The 16119-nt window shown below is 52.1% G+C and overlaps 2 protein-coding genes across 2 annotated transcripts; both read left to right on the top strand.

Annotated features, from left to right (window-relative positions):
• Positions 1-666: 666 nt before the first annotated feature.
• Positions 667-1650, top strand: V2A60_000928 (thioredoxin-like protein; the record flags this gene model as incomplete). Its single annotated transcript, XM_083252294.1, has 2 exons — positions 667-1219; positions 1316-1650. 2 exons carry the CDS (start codon positions 667-669, stop codon positions 1648-1650), a joined length of 888 nt encoding a protein of 295 aa, XP_083108420.1.
• Positions 1651-13600: 11950 nt separating this feature from the next.
• Positions 13601-15236, top strand: V2A60_000927 (uncharacterized protein; the record flags this gene model as incomplete). Its single annotated transcript, XM_083252293.1, has 3 exons — positions 13601-13745; positions 13850-14818; positions 14890-15236. The coding sequence occupies 3 exons, from the start codon at positions 13601-13603 to the stop codon at positions 15234-15236; spliced, it is 1461 nt and encodes a 486-aa protein (XP_083108419.1).
• Between the last annotated feature and the right edge of the window lie 883 nt (positions 15237-16119).

Genomic DNA, 16119 nt, shown 5'->3' with positions numbered 1-16119 from the left:
ATGATCGGTGTCGTTTGATCGACATCCACTGCGCCAATCATGGCAATCTGATCAGTAGCGGCGTCATAGACGCCGGCGGGCATGAGTTGGAACACCGCATTCAGGTAGTGCGGCAAAAAAAAGGTTGTCAAAGAGAGTCGGGTGCTTTTCGAAATAAGAAAGAAGGCATAGAGGGCATAGAGTGGCAAAAAGGTTTGTATTTTTTGTTTCTTCTTAATGTGTTTTGAGCCGAGAACAGCCTAGCTGTAGGTTGGCCTGTTGAAAGTGATTCTACCAGTAGACGCGCCTCAGGCCTGTGGTCGACCCACACTTTCAAGCCACCCCGACTTTGTCTCCTTTTGTCGCGAAACAGACGAGTAGGTTGCTCCGTCTGCATCTCAACTCGGGCGAAATTACTCTTTAGCATCAGAGCCAGTGCAACGCCCACATCCATCTTCGACGATCTTGCCTCAACAACTCCGTGCTACACGCCTATCACGACGCGGCCGCCTATCCCTCGAAAGCACCGACCCAATCCGAGCTAGAGCTGCCAGGGTGTACATCAACGCAGCTCGCCCCTCGCTCGCGTGCCCGTCCCCAAAAGCAAAGAGAGGGGAGGGGCTAACAAAAAGCTGTCGCGAACAGAATCACGCAAAAAAATAAATAAAGGCCGGATCCCATATTGCGATGCCGTCAGCACGCCGACTACGCCTGGTGACGCTGGCCGCCGTGGTCACGGTGGTCTTCGTCCTGTTCTACGCCTCCGGGTACGGCGGCGGCGCCGGCCAGTCGGCCGACTTTTACCACAAGACCATGGACGCCATGCACGGACGGGCGCCGGCCGGCCAGTCCGTCATCAATGCGGAGACGGGGCTCAAGACGGGCCACATACCGGCGGACCGCGACGGCGACGGGGACATTGACGAGGACGATCACAAGCAGGGCAAGAACCTGCAGGAGAACCTGAGCAAGCTGGCGCAGGAGGCCAAGGACAACGCCAACAAAAAGGCCGGCCCCAAGCCGGACACACCCAGCAAGCTTGTCGGCGTGGGCAACTCGGCCGAGGGCAACCGCAAACCCCCCGAGGCCAAGGAGTCCAAGGAGGTAAAGGAGGCCAAGGAGTCCAAGGAGGTGAAGGAGGCCAAGGAGAACGAGGCAGCTTCCAAGGGCAAGGAGAAGGATAGGGTGCCGGAGACGCCCGCCGAGCAAGCTCTCCACGGTATCCTAAAAAAGGGGCCTGGTATGTTTTCCCCGAACCGCCCGTTCAAATTTCTCGTGTCCCTTCAAGACGGAAATGTGATGAATTCATGCTGACCAAGGGGACCATGCACGACAGTTGTCATCTTTTCCAAGACGTACTGCCCGCACTCGCGGCGCGCCAAGGGCATCCTCCTCGAAAAGTATCTCATCGACCCCCGGCCCGAGGTTGTCGAGCTCGACGAGCACCCGCTGGGCTCGGACCTGCAGGACCTGCTGCTGGGCCTGACGGGCCGCCGCACGGTGCCCAACGTCCTGGTCAACGGCAAGAGCATCGGCGGCGCCGACGACATTGTCGAGCTCGACAACACGGACAAGCTCATCGGCAAGATCCAGGAGCTGGGCCAGCGCAAGGTCGCGGTGTCGGAGCGCTTCTCGACCGAGCAGGTCAAGGGTGCGGCGCCGGCGCCCTAGCGAGCTTCGAGCCCCGTGGTGCTTATAATACTCATTGAAAACGTGCATTCTACTATTCTGTATTGGTTTACTTGGGGTACTTTGGCGGGGGGCCAAGGGCACGGGACGGCTGGTGAGGGGTTTTAAAAATAAGCCATGTTTAATAAGGGCATGGGAAAGGTGTTTTGGGTGTTTTTTGTTTCGATAGACTGTATAATTTTGAATCGTCGCTCCGGCTGCTCTCACCTATAATGGCGACACCGCACTTTTGCCACAAGATTTGCCACAAGATTTGCCGTGAAGTATTTCTTTTTTTGCCCGTCAAGTAATGGCTAGCAAGACGAGTGGTGAGCACACTGTCCAGATCCCCAACCGACAACAGCTCCAGGCGCAAGCAACGATGATAAAACCCGGTCTATATACCTAGGTACAGCGATAACTAGCCATGTAGAAAAACCTTACTGTAATTGCCAGGCCTTGGGCTACAACTTACTCCGGTCAAGAGGCTCCTGTGATTCGACCTGTACTCCTTCTTAGTTCCAAATCAGCACTTTCTAATCATGACAGAGACAGCTTTTAACAGTTCGCTGCCTATTTCGAAGTTCTTAAAAGATCTAGCATAATGAGAACACAGCAGCATTCGGCCAAGCCGCCAGTTTGTCGAAGATCAATGCCCGCCTTTCAAAGGCACTCTACTTGAAAATACCTGAAGCTGCCAATCAACCTTGGAGTTGATGCACGGCAATCAAGCGTAACAGCCCGGAATCCGTACCATACAACTCGGCAAGCATTCGAGGCCACTTCAATTCCTCTAGCCTTGATGCTATATACAGGAGATTGTCGAGAGCTTTGGCATGGTCTCGGCCTATTGCGCAAGAGCTGTTCACGAACAAGCGATATCCCCTTCTGTTGGGCAGCCCTGCAACGCATCAGCGACAGTGACGTAGGAGGTTCTTGCTCAACATTGTTTTATGGGCAAGGTGTATGGCACGATTGTCAGTTGGGGACCGAGAAAGGCGGGTTCATGATCAGGGGTTCTTCTTCTTCCACGTCTCCTCGCTTCAATTGCCGAGTAACCCAGGCTCCTAACATATGAAGGACCTATACAAACGGGCTATTGATACTGGAGGCGCTCAACCCTCCGTGGCAAAGTACACGGGATCTTTTGCTCTTGTCAGACAAGCTCAACATTTGTACCCAAGCAGTCAAGCTTGGCGGCCAGGTGTTCTGACCCGATGTCGTTGTCAGTTTTGGCCGCACGTTTACGACCCGACATGGCCCATGCGTGAGACTTGCGAGGGCATGTGCTCGGCTATCAATTCGCCGGACGATCAGTTGTCTGGGCGGTCAGTTCAACGGACAACGTGGTCGGGTCGGCGTGGTGCTCGATCACTTGGTAGAGGTTGCGGAACGTTTATTCTGCGTGAGGTCCAAGTACTTGGCTGCCCAAACGTGGCAGTAATCGCTGAAGTGCCCAGGAAATGTCATGGGCTCAATGAACTGCACCTGTTTCGCCTTGAGCCAGACAGGTATATGAGATTTTCCAGATTTTTTCATGTTTTACCTTCTGGCCTACACTTTTGATTGATTTTACAATTGCCGCGTCATCTGCTTTTTGTACTTGAGCGACCACTTCTTGCTACATGGCTCGCCTGAGCTGCCAAAAGCCCCCTCGGGAGCTGAGCAATCCGGATATCGAAAGGGGGTTAATCATGTACAGATGATTTCCAACATTACACGAGAAAAAAAGTGTTCACCTTTAATTGCTACGACGGCATGGGTGTTTGCTTGGCAGGTCACATTTTCGATCGTACATCTCGGGTAGGGTTCCTCCGTCCCATGGCGGACTGGAACATGCAACCCACACATATCCGAACACAAAATCCAGCCGAGGCGACAAGGGAGACCGAACCCAGTATGTGTCGCGCATTATTTCCGCTCATGACAAATACTGGACAGCACGCAGTTCAATGTCTTGGTTTTTTTTTTCCCTGCTGTTCCCCTTTCTCCGAGCCGCGTGGAGTGTTCTGGCTGCGACAAACGTACGATGACGGCACATGAATGAGACACATATGGGGGGGGGGGGTTTCCCATGATGCTGGTTAGAGCCGGTAGCTGGATACTACCCTGCCTGCCGCGAGTACGGCAAACGCCGTTGACTGAAACATTACCACGCAATTGACGTGGGAGGTTTTTTTTTTTTTTTTTTTTTCCCTTGTTTGAAACGAAAGAAAGGAACCTGTGCGGAAGCCGCATAGAGTGGCGGCAGGGTGGTGCTCTGTGATTAGCAACTGCTCAATACCAGCGGTGGTTCATCCTGACTCTGCTACTGATATGGCAAAAAAAAAAAAACACGGCGGCAAATGAGGTATCCGAAAAATTCGTGCTTATTCCCAATGACCAAGGGAATCTCTGCAGACACCGGAGCGAGACCGATGGACTGGAATGTAATGTGGCATCCCTCGTCGATGGAGGCGGAAGTCATTCCGCGCGACGCAGCCTGTACGTGAGCGAGCCCCGGATTGCCTGCCGTGTCTTGGAGTCGCCTGGCGGCATGTGGCACGAATCACTATCACCTTGGACACAGCAGGCAGGCAGCAGGTTCTCGGGATGCCACGACAAGGACCGAAAAGGGAGGGCTGCAAGTACTTCCTGATACTGGTACTCAAAGCAGTCTGGTTCTCGAGCCCAGCGCGCACTCCCCAAGACGGCCGACGTCCGGATGCAATTCAGCGGCGTAGTCTGCGGGGGAGGCCGGATCCCTGGCTTTCCGCTCAAAGAAAAAAAAAGGTAGGGAGGAAAATGAAAGTTTTTATTTTGTTTTATGTGATTTTATTCTACTATCTTTTACTATTTTTTTGAATAAAAAAACGAGAGAAAAAGAACAAAGGCAGCTGCAGTGTGGCGTGCAGAGCGTCCGGACGGTTTACTGAAACAAGAATTGGATTGAAAAATGAGCCGGCGTCGAACAGGCGTACAAGACACAAGATACAGCAGCGGTGCTTGCGTGCATATGGGAGCCCTGCTAGCGGACAGATTTGACGTAGCGGAGGAGGGGTGTGAAGAGAGTCGCCGGGCGCAAGGCAAAGAATCGATTCTCATCACCGACATGGTGGGAGGGGGAGGAGGGGGGTGTGTGAGGCTGGCAGACAGCGCCAGCCCATGATCCGAGCCCGTTCTGGGAAACTGGTGCGGTCTGGATTCCGGCATGCCATCCAGCGGAAGCCGGTAGATGGATGTGTGGATAGATGGATCAATGGATAATAAACAGGCAGGCAGGCAGGCCAGGAGGGACGTAGGGAGGATGTGATGGGGTTTTGCTGCAAGTAGGTGGACCGCGAGTCTGGACGGCTAGAACTGTAACTTGCAGATTACCAGTAGATACTTGTTGGGAGGGAAAAGAAAAAAAGAAAAAAAAAATGCAAAGGAAAGGAAAGGAAATATCCGCAAGTAGCCATCACATCCATGTGCATCCAGTAGCGAGCCCCGTATGTGACGGACAGCCCCAACAATGCAGGACAGAAGGTCACTTTGCCAACGGCCGAGTCCACCGTGAGAGGGGTGAAGGGAATAAAAGTGACGAGTAATACCGGCAAAGCCACTTGGTAGACTGAGGGCTTTGCACTACTGATCATGAGAAGAGAGAGAGGGCTCTCAGAGAGAAGAAAAGCGCCTCGAGGCTGGCAGTGACGAAACACCATTGGCTCGACGACAGAATAGTATTTTTTTTTACCAGTTCATGCTGGGCGGGCAAACCAGATTGTCCAATTTCTTCCAAAAAAAAACGCCCATTTACGCCAATTCATCCTCCCCCCAAAAAAACTCTTTTCAGCTCCCCCCTGGTGGAATATCGCGTAGGTAAAGAAGCAGAAAAAGAAAGCAAAGCAACAAGAAAAAGCAAAACTGTCTCCCCAACATGAGCTCGAGAGCATGAATAAATAAATAAATAAGTAAATAAAGGAATAAACCACGTCGGCGGCGTCAGCATCCTGCTTCCCTCTCCCCCCCCTGCTACTGACTACACTGGCGCTGCTCGTCGCACGTGAGCCATCATCTTGGATGAGCCACGTTTGTGCGGATTGCAAGGGCCTGGGAGGGATCAAAGGCAATAATATTGGAGGTGGCGGCGCATGGCGGCGGCGGCGGCGGCGCATGGCGGCAGCGGAACGTCCACCGTCTCTCGCCCTCCTCCTTCCAGCTCCATCCAGCTCATACGAGCAAACCCGGCATGTGGTCGCACCATGTACTGAGTACCAGTATACAGGGTAACCAAGTCCCCCCCCCCCCTCCCCCCCCTTTTTACCTATGTATCTCTTTCAGGGTTTTACAGAGAAGCAGCACAACAAGGGAGTCGAGGACAGAAGAGGGGGCGAGGCGAGAGAGAGAGAGAGAGAGCGAGAGAGAGAGAGAGAGAGAGAGAGAAAGACGACGACGAACCCAGCAAAATGGAAATTGAAGCCGAAATGTTCGTGTAAAGCAGCCACGTCGAGATCCCCCGGATCAAGCCTACCCGATCAGACTAGAGAGCTATTAGTATACAGGCCTTGCCTTGCCCCGTCCAACGGCCATCAGCAGGCATGGACGAATGCAGCAGTAGCAGCAGTAGCAGCAGTAGCAGCAGTAGCAGCAGTAGCAGCAGTAGCAGCAGTAGCAGCAGCAGCAGCAGCAGCAGCAGCAGCAGCACCATCGTGCAGCAAGCGTCGTCCATGTACGGAGTAGCAGTAAGGCTCTTTTATCTAGGAAGAGATTGGCGGGCGTGTGCTAGCCTGCAAGCTAGCCACACACATGGCTGTCGCCATGTGCCAAATAACCACCCTCACAACAGAAAAGTAATAAGTCGGCGGAACCTCTGCGAGCCGCCATGTGGACAGTAGTCTAAGTAGTCCCTCTCTCTCACGGCTCCCTCTCTCACTCGCTTTCTCCGTCACTCACACTCACACACACACACACACTCTCTCTCTCTCTCCTTCCCTCTCTTTTGTCCAACAGGGCTTGTCGGCATAACTCTCCCGTCTTATAGGTAAAATGGAGCCCCAAGACGCCAAAGCACGAAAAACCTGCAGGACCCTCGGGCTCCAGAAAAAGCGGCTGGCAGGGGGAGGGAGGAGCAGCAGCAGGAACTTGGAAGCAGCAGGCCCCCCCCCCCCCCCCCCGCAGCGGCTTACTGTGCCGTATTACTTACATGAGATTTGACTAGGAAAAAAAAAATTAAAGAGAGCTTGCGAGCCATGTGTCTGTGGATCTTGCCGGCATATTAGAAGATTAGCCAGCGCCGCCGCCGCCGTCGCCGCCGCCGCCGCTTATTGATTAGTACACGAGTGGACGAGAATTGCATTGCTTCTTTTGGCGCAACGCCACTTCTCTTTGTTCCTACTTGTAAACGCCGAATACGCATGCGATGGAAAGGAGGGGGGGGGGTTACAAGTTCAGTAAACTAAGCAAGGTGAATCGACGCGCTCGCTCGCACGCTCGTTCACTCACTCACCACCCACCCACACTGCATCGGGTTCCCACCGAGATAGAGTTTGGACCTGTGTATGTGTTGTCGGAAATGCAATCTGTTCTGTACACTACTGATACTTGCGGATCACCTTGGATAAAATCTTCTGGCGCTGCTTGTTGGGGGGCGGCTCCTGCTTTGCTGGGCCGCGGCCGTGGAGCACCTCCATTATTTAGAATTATCCAAATCCCGGGCAAGGTGTGCCTCTAGTTACGGTCCCAACTCACGGATAGAGGCCAAGTCAGCAGCAATATCCCAACCTACAAAGGACAAGAATTGCGTCGAGCTCCTTGCCGTGAAAGGGATAAATGTTTTTAGAAAAGATGATGCTAGCAAAAATGTCAGCAGTCTTCTTCTTCTTCTTCTTCTTTCTTCCTTCCTTTTTGTCTTTTTATCTCTTTTTTTTTTCTTTTGCGTCAGAACCTGGTGGCAAATGAATCCCATTTTGGCAATATGGGTGTCAACCTTGAGCCCAATTGGCTACTTGGAGCATTTGTATTTCCCAACCTACTCAGTACCGGCATAAGTATTGAGTTTCTTCCCAAATTGACCTCTTATATACATCCAGGGGGCCTGATATTATTACCATCCCACAATCCCACCTTCCGCGGCGACAACTCCCGGGTTTTCTTTTCTTTTCTTTTCTTTTTTTTTCCCCTTTTGTCCAAATTTGCGCCCTGGGCGTCGTGGCGCTTGAGCTCTCGGCGCATTGGACAGATCGGCCGTCGGTTCTCCTCCTAATAAACCCAAACCCAAAAGTGAAAACCGTTCTTCTCCGCGCTCCTGAAGGTGGTGTACTTTTTATTTATATATATTTTTTATACGTCTGCCATTGTGCGTGGCTCGGGAAGGGACGGGCGGACCAGTCGAGGATCAGAGGAAGAGCACGACATTCGTAATTTCTGATTTTATGCAGTACATAATATCGCCACTTGTTGTTCACGAAAGCGTCTTTTGAAGAAGAAGAAAAATAGGTGGCAAGGCGTTCGGAACAACGAAAAACTCCCCCGCCTGTACGCCCCATGCTCGCGACGACGCACGGCCATATGCTACCACATGAGAGATATCAAATCCCCCCAAAAAGGAAAGAAAAAGAAAGAAAAAGCCCCTGGCGGGTCTGACCTTGTGGTTCTAGCCTCCAACGTTCTTCGACGAGTTGTGGAAATTATGGCCGTCCCAGCGTGACGGTTGTCTTGGGCCACCTCAGGGTTCAGCTCGCGATATCACATGTGGGTGGGTGTGCGTGTGCTGTGACCGGAAATCCAGAGCGTCTTTTGGCCGTCAATGGATGAGTCTAGTACTCAGTAGTAGACTGACTGGCAGATTGGTAGGGGGCGAGCCACCACCAAGCTCTCCATTACCAGTAGTAGAATTTGCCTTGCTCACAGACGCCTAATGAACTGGCAAAACGATGGTTCCCGCAGGGACAATCGGCCCGCTCGCTCGCACGGGGACCTTGTTAGCCGGTGCACTACAGACTACACTGTGACAGATATCGAGCTATCGGTATGGGGTAGTATGAATGAGGTCAAGTTTGACAGAGACTAGGTTCAAGCTACTGGAGCCCCAGAGCGGCCTGCATCTTGTTTTCCACTTTGGGGTGTATGAGGATGGGGTACAAAGTAGGCGCAGTGAAGAGTACGAAACAGCTGTGGCGATGATTTGTGCCATGCAGTAAGCCAAGGACGAAAAATAGAGAGGGAAAAAAAGAAAAAAGGAGCAATGTTCACTGTTGTGAACAGCAGATGTGTGTCTCTTGTGCTCTGCATTGACTAGGGGGGAAAAAGAGGAGGGGCGCGGTGCTGCATGGCGAACCATGTGTCGAGCATAACTAGTGGCGTGGCTGAATGCAGCGAGGATCCGACTAAGAAAGGGAGGAATGTAAAATCAAAAGCAAAAAAAAGAAAAAAAAAAAGAAAAAAAAAAGACAAGAGCATGGGCATATCGATGGCAAATCGACCTGTCCCAGTGGTTTGGCAAAATGACTGACACATGGCGTCATGTCTTTTTGTTGAGCTTGGACTTTATTGCAACCAAGTGACACGGGTCTGACGGTCACTTGCCGCTTTGCTCTTGGTCTCGATCAAGGTACGGAGTGCGGATTACAGATTAACAAGATTACTTACTGACCTTGCTCCCCGAGTGTGACGGACCACAGACGGGTGCCAGTTGGGCGGCCATTCTGATATCATAGAACAGATGCTTTCGCGCTTCGTTGACGTTGTGAGCAACTATTGTACAGATGTTCAATAGGCTGCTGGAGAAGAGAGAGAGAGAGAGAGAGCTTGGCGAATGGGGGAGGGGAGGGCCGGGCCATCACGCAAGTCCATGTCCGGACATGGACAGGCCTTGGCTGGCAGTCGTCTCGGTCGGGGATTTGATTAGGTTTGGAGGGAGGAACAACAGCTCGGACGGCAATGCCCACGCTACAATGTACATGCCATTTTTCTGTTCCCCGTTTCAATCAAAATGAAATAAGAGGTGAAGCAGCACGATTGGAATGGGCGCGCACGCGCGCGAGAGAGAGAGAGTCGGAGAGGAGAAAGTGTACAGATTAGATTTAGTGATGGGCATTAGCGCTGGACCGCTGATAGATTTTACCATTTTTCATTATTATTATTAGAGAGTTGCTCATTTTCCCCACCATCAGAGTGAGGGACAGGCACGCCTTTTTTTTCCCCCTTTTTTTTCTTTTTTTTTAATATATGGCACGGACATAATTTGGGTAGGCCAGATTGTTGGAATTAGTCGGCGATTGGTTGGGTAGATTGATTGTCATGAGGCTACCGATTTTGATGAAAAAAGAAGGGCAAAAAAAAAACAAGAAATGAAAGAAGGGAAAGAAGGCCAAAAAGGTGACGAAGACAAGTTCTACAAAAGGCTGCAAAACGAAAAAAAAAATAAAAAAAAATAAAAGGCGTATACATAGAGAGAGTCAATGTCGCAGAGGTGAGCCTTGCTGTAAGCAGCTTGGCGAGATCCGGGCTGACTTGGGACTCTGGGGGATCACCGCGACGCTCCAAGACAATTTCTCTGTCTCGTGGTGGCGAGGTCCGAACTCTTTAGCTTGGTTTTTTTTTATTTTCCCAACTGTCTTTTCTTCACCGAGATGAGCTTTAGACCAGGGGGGGGGGAGCATGGGAGGAGGAGGAGGAGGAGGGTTGGAGGGGTTCAGTCAGTAGGTAACTTAGGTAGGGAGCAAGTAAGAGCGATGTCGGATTCCGATGATGACTCGATTATGCAGGTGCCCTTTTTTATTTCTTTTTTTCTTTTGTACTTTTTTTTTGGCATGATTGACAAGTGTGATGAATGGATGAGATGCGACGGACAAGAGTAAAAAAAAAGCACAAGGAATCCACGGGTGACAAAATTAAACATCCCAAGCCACTTTGCAACGCTCATACTCTGTAGACAAAGACGTTGGCATGGGGTAGTTTTGAGGGGGAGAAGAGACCAGCCCGCCTGGGAGTGGCGTTGGTGCGGTTGCTTGCTTCTGCCTCGAGCCCGCCATGTAGCTAAAAGTCACTTTGGCAGTACAAAGGCGGAAACGCCCAATCCCCCAACAACCAACGCCTTGCAGGGAGGCTCTGGGAGGCTCCCCAAGTTGGGGCGGGCTGACTTTTTACCTGTTGCCTGCGTACCGGTAAGTAAGTACTGGTAGTTACCGAGTCTCTCTACCCAGCACGAACGCTGGGCCAGCTTAGTAGGTTAGGTTATCTACCGGGAGGGCGAGTAAGTAAGTGACTAGTACCCCGGTAAACGAAAATCCAGTGAGCTGGAAGATTTCCATCCCCTTTTCTTCTTCTTTCCTTGGCTTCAGAGCGCGCCCGCGCGGCCGTACTCCGTACTTACAGACCAACTAAGTACTTACATGAATGGGCTTGGCTTCGGTCCTCGGTCCCTCAGCAGGATAGTCGGTAATGTACGGAGCACTCAGCTACCGTAGGCTATCGGGGAAGACGGGGGTAAGGAGGGAGCACGCAAGGACACAACTTTTTTACATATTAGCACAGGCTGCTGCTGGTCGGTACTTACCTTGGTCCTCAACAGCCCACTCAAAGTTATCCGTACTTGGACCAAACAAGCAAGCAAGCTGGCAAGTAACCTCCATCTCGGTAACGGAGTTCCTGGTGATTTATTTTTGGGCTGGCCTTGCTACTTAATTTAGGCAAGTAATAAAAGTAACTCACCGAGTATCAGCAGGGTGTCTGGTACTTTGGGGCTCCTCCCTACCTTACATACCTGGTACTTAGTACCGGTACTAATAAGCAACCACTGGTCAGGACTCAGTGGTGCGCACAAGGCCGAAAAAGATGGCCCCGCTTGCCTCGTGGTGGCCGCAGCAAAGGTGTGGCCGCCACGGCATGGCCATGCAAGTGCAAAGTGGGTTCGTTTCTTTTCTTTTTTTTTGTTTGTTTCTTTTTTTTCTTGATTATTATTTTTTCCTATATTTTTTTTCCCTCTCTCATTCTCCCATTTTTTTTTTCTTTGCTGCATGGTTATCGTAGTAGCGCCCGCTCTGCCGTCACCCGTCATCATATCCCCCAGAGGCGGCGCCAACCCTGTTTGTGTGATTTTTTTCTTCTTCTTTTCCCTTTTTTTTCTTCCTTGTCTTTTGCCGCTTTCCAGACTCATGGGTAAGTAACTTGGTGTTTTTTTCTCACTTCGTTATTCAACCCATTGACTATCTTGCCCGCAAATATAATCCTGGTAACGGAGAACCTTGAACGTGCGTACCATTACTGGCAGTTCAAACGGGCGGACCGCCGGTTTTGTCGTAACGCTTCCGTTGTGATCAGTACGCCCCCCCGGAAAAGGCTGGGGCCTGTACTCCGTACCGCTATATCATACCTAGGTATCTAGCTGGTGAGATACTGAGTAAGTACACCGTAGAGCCCGGATCGGTACAGGCTCCTGCCTACCTACCTACCAATTACCTGCCTACCTATCTTAGCTGGCTGCCACCTGTATGTACCAGCATACGTGAAATTTGCCAATGAGAGTGATACCTATGAACAAAGATGAACAGAGTGGTGATCAACCAGCACGTCCCCGAAAATAACACATCTCCATGCAGCGCGAGCCCGAACCCCCGGGAGGCTGCTTACTTGGCTTTTGTCCACTGTGTAGGCATGTTGGCACATGGTACCTATAGAACCGCCTACAAGATGTGATCACTGATGAGCACATGGCGCTCTCTGCGCTATTTCGTGATGAGCCTAGCCTGAACGCATCAATTGCAGCAACAAGCCAGGCCAAAAAAAACATTTTTTTTAAAGAAATCAGAAACAAGAGAGAGAGGCTAGATATTCCGCGTCGAGACATGTTCCCCTCACCATTTTTTTTTTTTTTCCCTTCTTCTGTCCTCTACAAGACCAAGTTACTGGTACTTACCTATCCGTAGGTAGTTAGCATCCTCTTGCCCCAGTTGCCCCTCTACCTTGAGTAGTTTATTCCAACACCTTGCCTGGCACGCCACACCACAGCACTGGACACACCTCACCGAACACGCCTCTCTGTGCATTCACTACGAGTACACCAGTCCATCCAAACACCATGCGCACCGCACTACTCCGTACAGTGATACCATCATCACCACCACCAGTGCACCACCAGCTCCTCCTACACACACACCTCTCCCCCGCCAGCTAATAAATAGGCAGATCAGCATCTTGTCTTCCGCCCATGTGCTCGCTTTGCCCCGAACCCACATGCAGCGCGTTTTCACGCTCTTCTTCCTCCCTAGTGCCTCCCGACTGCCTTTCTCGTCCCTCTCTCTCAGTGCTCGCTCAGTGCTGGCCCGCCTCACTCTCTCACTCTCACTCTCTCATTGCTTGCACACCACCACTAGCATCCTAGTTGCCTGTAGCCACGCCGTATTTTGCGGGTTGACCTACACACTGGCTCGTCCCACCTAATCCACTTCCGCGCCCCCCCTCCCTCCTCAATCTGACCTCCTCCCTCTTCCCGTCCAAGATCTCTTTTCTTTCCTCTCAACACTTATCGCTCACTCTCTTTTTTTTTCTCCTTCGCTCTCGTGCATTCTTTTCCTCCTCCAAATTTCACATCTACTCGACCCCCCATTAGATACCCATCCCTCAACATAAACGCCGCACATCCTGCTTCAACGATACACCCTACTGGTCCACGGCATTGACCAGCGCACTTGAAGAAACATCTCGTTCCACCTGGTATTGCCTCTCAACAGGGGAAAATCGCACAACCGCAGCCTTCTTGTCCGCCTATAGCCTCTTTTTCTCATTGTCGAATCGCAGCCCTTGCCACGTCTCCCGTCGCACCACAGGGCCTTTTTTTTTTCGACCCCTGTTTGTCGCGACTTTTTGACCAGCTGTTGGCCTGTGTCCCAATACCCGCGCACCACAACCACACACGGCTCACGTTCCCATACGATTCTTCTCAAACGCTCTCTGACCGACCTCTGCCACCTCTCCTTCCCACGCAATCGACAAGATGCCCGCCGCCGCGGCGCAGAGACCAGCCAATGCGGCTGGCCTGACCAACATTCTGAACAAGGATGAGCCATCTGCCCAAAGTGCGCCGCCTCCTCAGCTGCGAGATTCTGGCTTTTACTCCACCGCCGAGGCTTCCAGCAAGCGTCCGTCCACCCTTCTATTCCCTCCGCGGCGGACCCGGCCTTATCGGTGGTGTCGTTGCTCTCCAGCAATGCTGAAAATGCTGACCTCGTTCCCCTCTCTCTAGATAACTCTGGTGCCTCGTTCAATGCCGCTGGACTGAGCCCCGCCACCTCTGGATATCAATCTTCAGCCGCCGACAAGACGCCTTCGCCAATCGCCGCAAACACCGTCCCTCACCCGCAACTCTCACCCACCTCCGCAGCCAACATGAGTGTCGCCGCCATGGTATCACCAAGCTCGTCTGTCGGCGCCGATCGCCGATTTGACCGCCCTGGCTCCCACGAGTTCCCCGGGCATTTGGGCGACGGCCTCGGCCCAGCCTCCAACATGCGTCGCGAGAGTGTCGACAGTAGAATCAATCAGGGCCTCAGCGACATGCGCCTGGGTGGATCCCCCTACACCAGCAACAACCAGTCGACCACGTCTATTCAGAGCACCCTGCACAACCAGCGCAATCCGCGCGGTGGCATCGACAGCTATGCCTCCCACAGAATCTCCAATGGCTACCAGCCCAACAACGATCGCAACCCAGAGAATAAGGCGGTCCGCACCGCACCGGCCATTACTGGTCCTGCTACCGGCAACATTGCACGCGCCGCTGAGCCCACCAAGGGCCAGGCTTGGGCTTTTCCTGAAGAAGAGATCAAGCGAGTTAGCCACTATGACGAGTCGAGGAGAAGCAGCGTGACCGACTCGCTCGCAAGCAGCCAGTTTACGACTGAGTCGCGTCTGCCATCGGGACAGCGCCGGTTGGAGGATAGTGAATTTGCTCGCATGTCCGCGCACTCGTCCGATTTCCCGTCCGTCCACCACCACACCATGCAACACAAGCAGCTCAGCGATTTGCAGGCCGAGGAGGGAGCTGGCGGCCCCGGCGCTCAGCCGTACAGCCGCACACCAGAGCTGCGCGTCAGTCACAAATTGGCCGAACGCAAGCGTCGCACCGAAATGAAGGAGCTGTTCGATCAGCTGAGAGATTTAATGCCGCAGGAGCGTGGATCAAAGGCGTCCAAATGGGAGATTTTGACCAAAGGTGAGCAAGTCCTGATGAACGGAATAGCAGGCCGCGACATGCCGATGCTGACTACCCTTGTGAAAAAAAAGCCATTACCGAATACCAAAAACAGACTGACCACATTCGCATCCTTCAAATGCATCACAACAATGCAATGTCGGACATTGAGTCTCTACGACGTGAGCTCCAGAGTGTCAAGATGGAGCTGGCGCAGGCTCGTGGTGAGGCCCAGCCTCCCGCGCCGTCTCAGTCGCAGAACCACGCAGCTCCTGCGCACGCTTTTCCTCCAGAGCACTACCAATCGACACCGAGCGGAACCGAGTTGCCCCCACTACGGTCTATCAACAACGGCATGCCCAATGGCCCTGATTCGATGACGGGCGTCCAGTACGATGGTCCCAGGACCAACGGGTATCACCGCAATGAGCGATACTAGTCTGCCGCCTCACGCGAGACTGTAGCTTGCGCTGCCATATTTGCTGTTTTGGCTACTGACATGACTGGATGAGCGATCATGATGACGCGGCGCGTTTGCTGACGTTGCTCCTGACCTGAACAAGACAGGGTCCATTTCTTGGCTCCATGTTACCATATATCCCACCATACAGCGGTGGTTTTCTGTATGATTCGTTGCGCTCCGAAGCAAGAGCTTGGCATTCTTTTCTTGTTGCATTTTTTTTCTCCGTTGTTCACAAAAATATATTTCATGGCTCTTGCGGAAACGATGGTCCACGTCGACCTGACCAAGGAAGCCGAAATGTACGACGGCCTGAGCCATAGCGTTTGCCAGTTGCAGCGCTGCTACAATCTCTACACATGTTTCTTTTTTACTTTTTTTCGGTCTAAAATGATGGGCGTGGAATGGCAAAATCTTTTTTTGTTCTCTTGTTTTCTTTTCTTGCAATTTTGCTGATTGGGGTTCATTCGCGAAACAAAAGTGCAGCGAGCGCTCGGACGAGCATCACATATGATGTCGGGTGGGATGAAGGAGACGACAAGTGGCGAAGATGTTAGGAGTCGGCGTGTGAGGCAAGGGCAAAGGGGGAAAGGTGTTTGGCAAAGAAAGGGCTGTATATACCCAACTATCTTGTTCATTTTTTTTTTTTCGTTTTGCAAGGCGGGCTCGGATCGATGGGCCGCTTCTGTTATATAGGACGGAATGACGGGGGGAATTGGGCTGGGGTTCTCCTGAAAGTAATCATCTGGATGGCTGCCTATCGAACTGGCTGCTAGCGCCTTTTCAATTGCATTAATCACGTCACTGTGTGTATATGTATGTGTGTGTGTGTGTATGTATGTGTGTGTGTGTGTGTGTGTGT

This window comes from Cordyceps javanica, chromosome 1 (genome assembly GCF_051103115.1).
Source record: "Cordyceps javanica chromosome 1, complete sequence".
In the NCBI taxonomy this organism is placed as follows: domain Eukaryota; kingdom Fungi; phylum Ascomycota; class Sordariomycetes; order Hypocreales; family Cordycipitaceae; genus Cordyceps; species Cordyceps javanica.
Note: the sequence above shows the minus strand (reverse complement) of the source record. Positions and strands in the feature narration are given on the sequence as shown.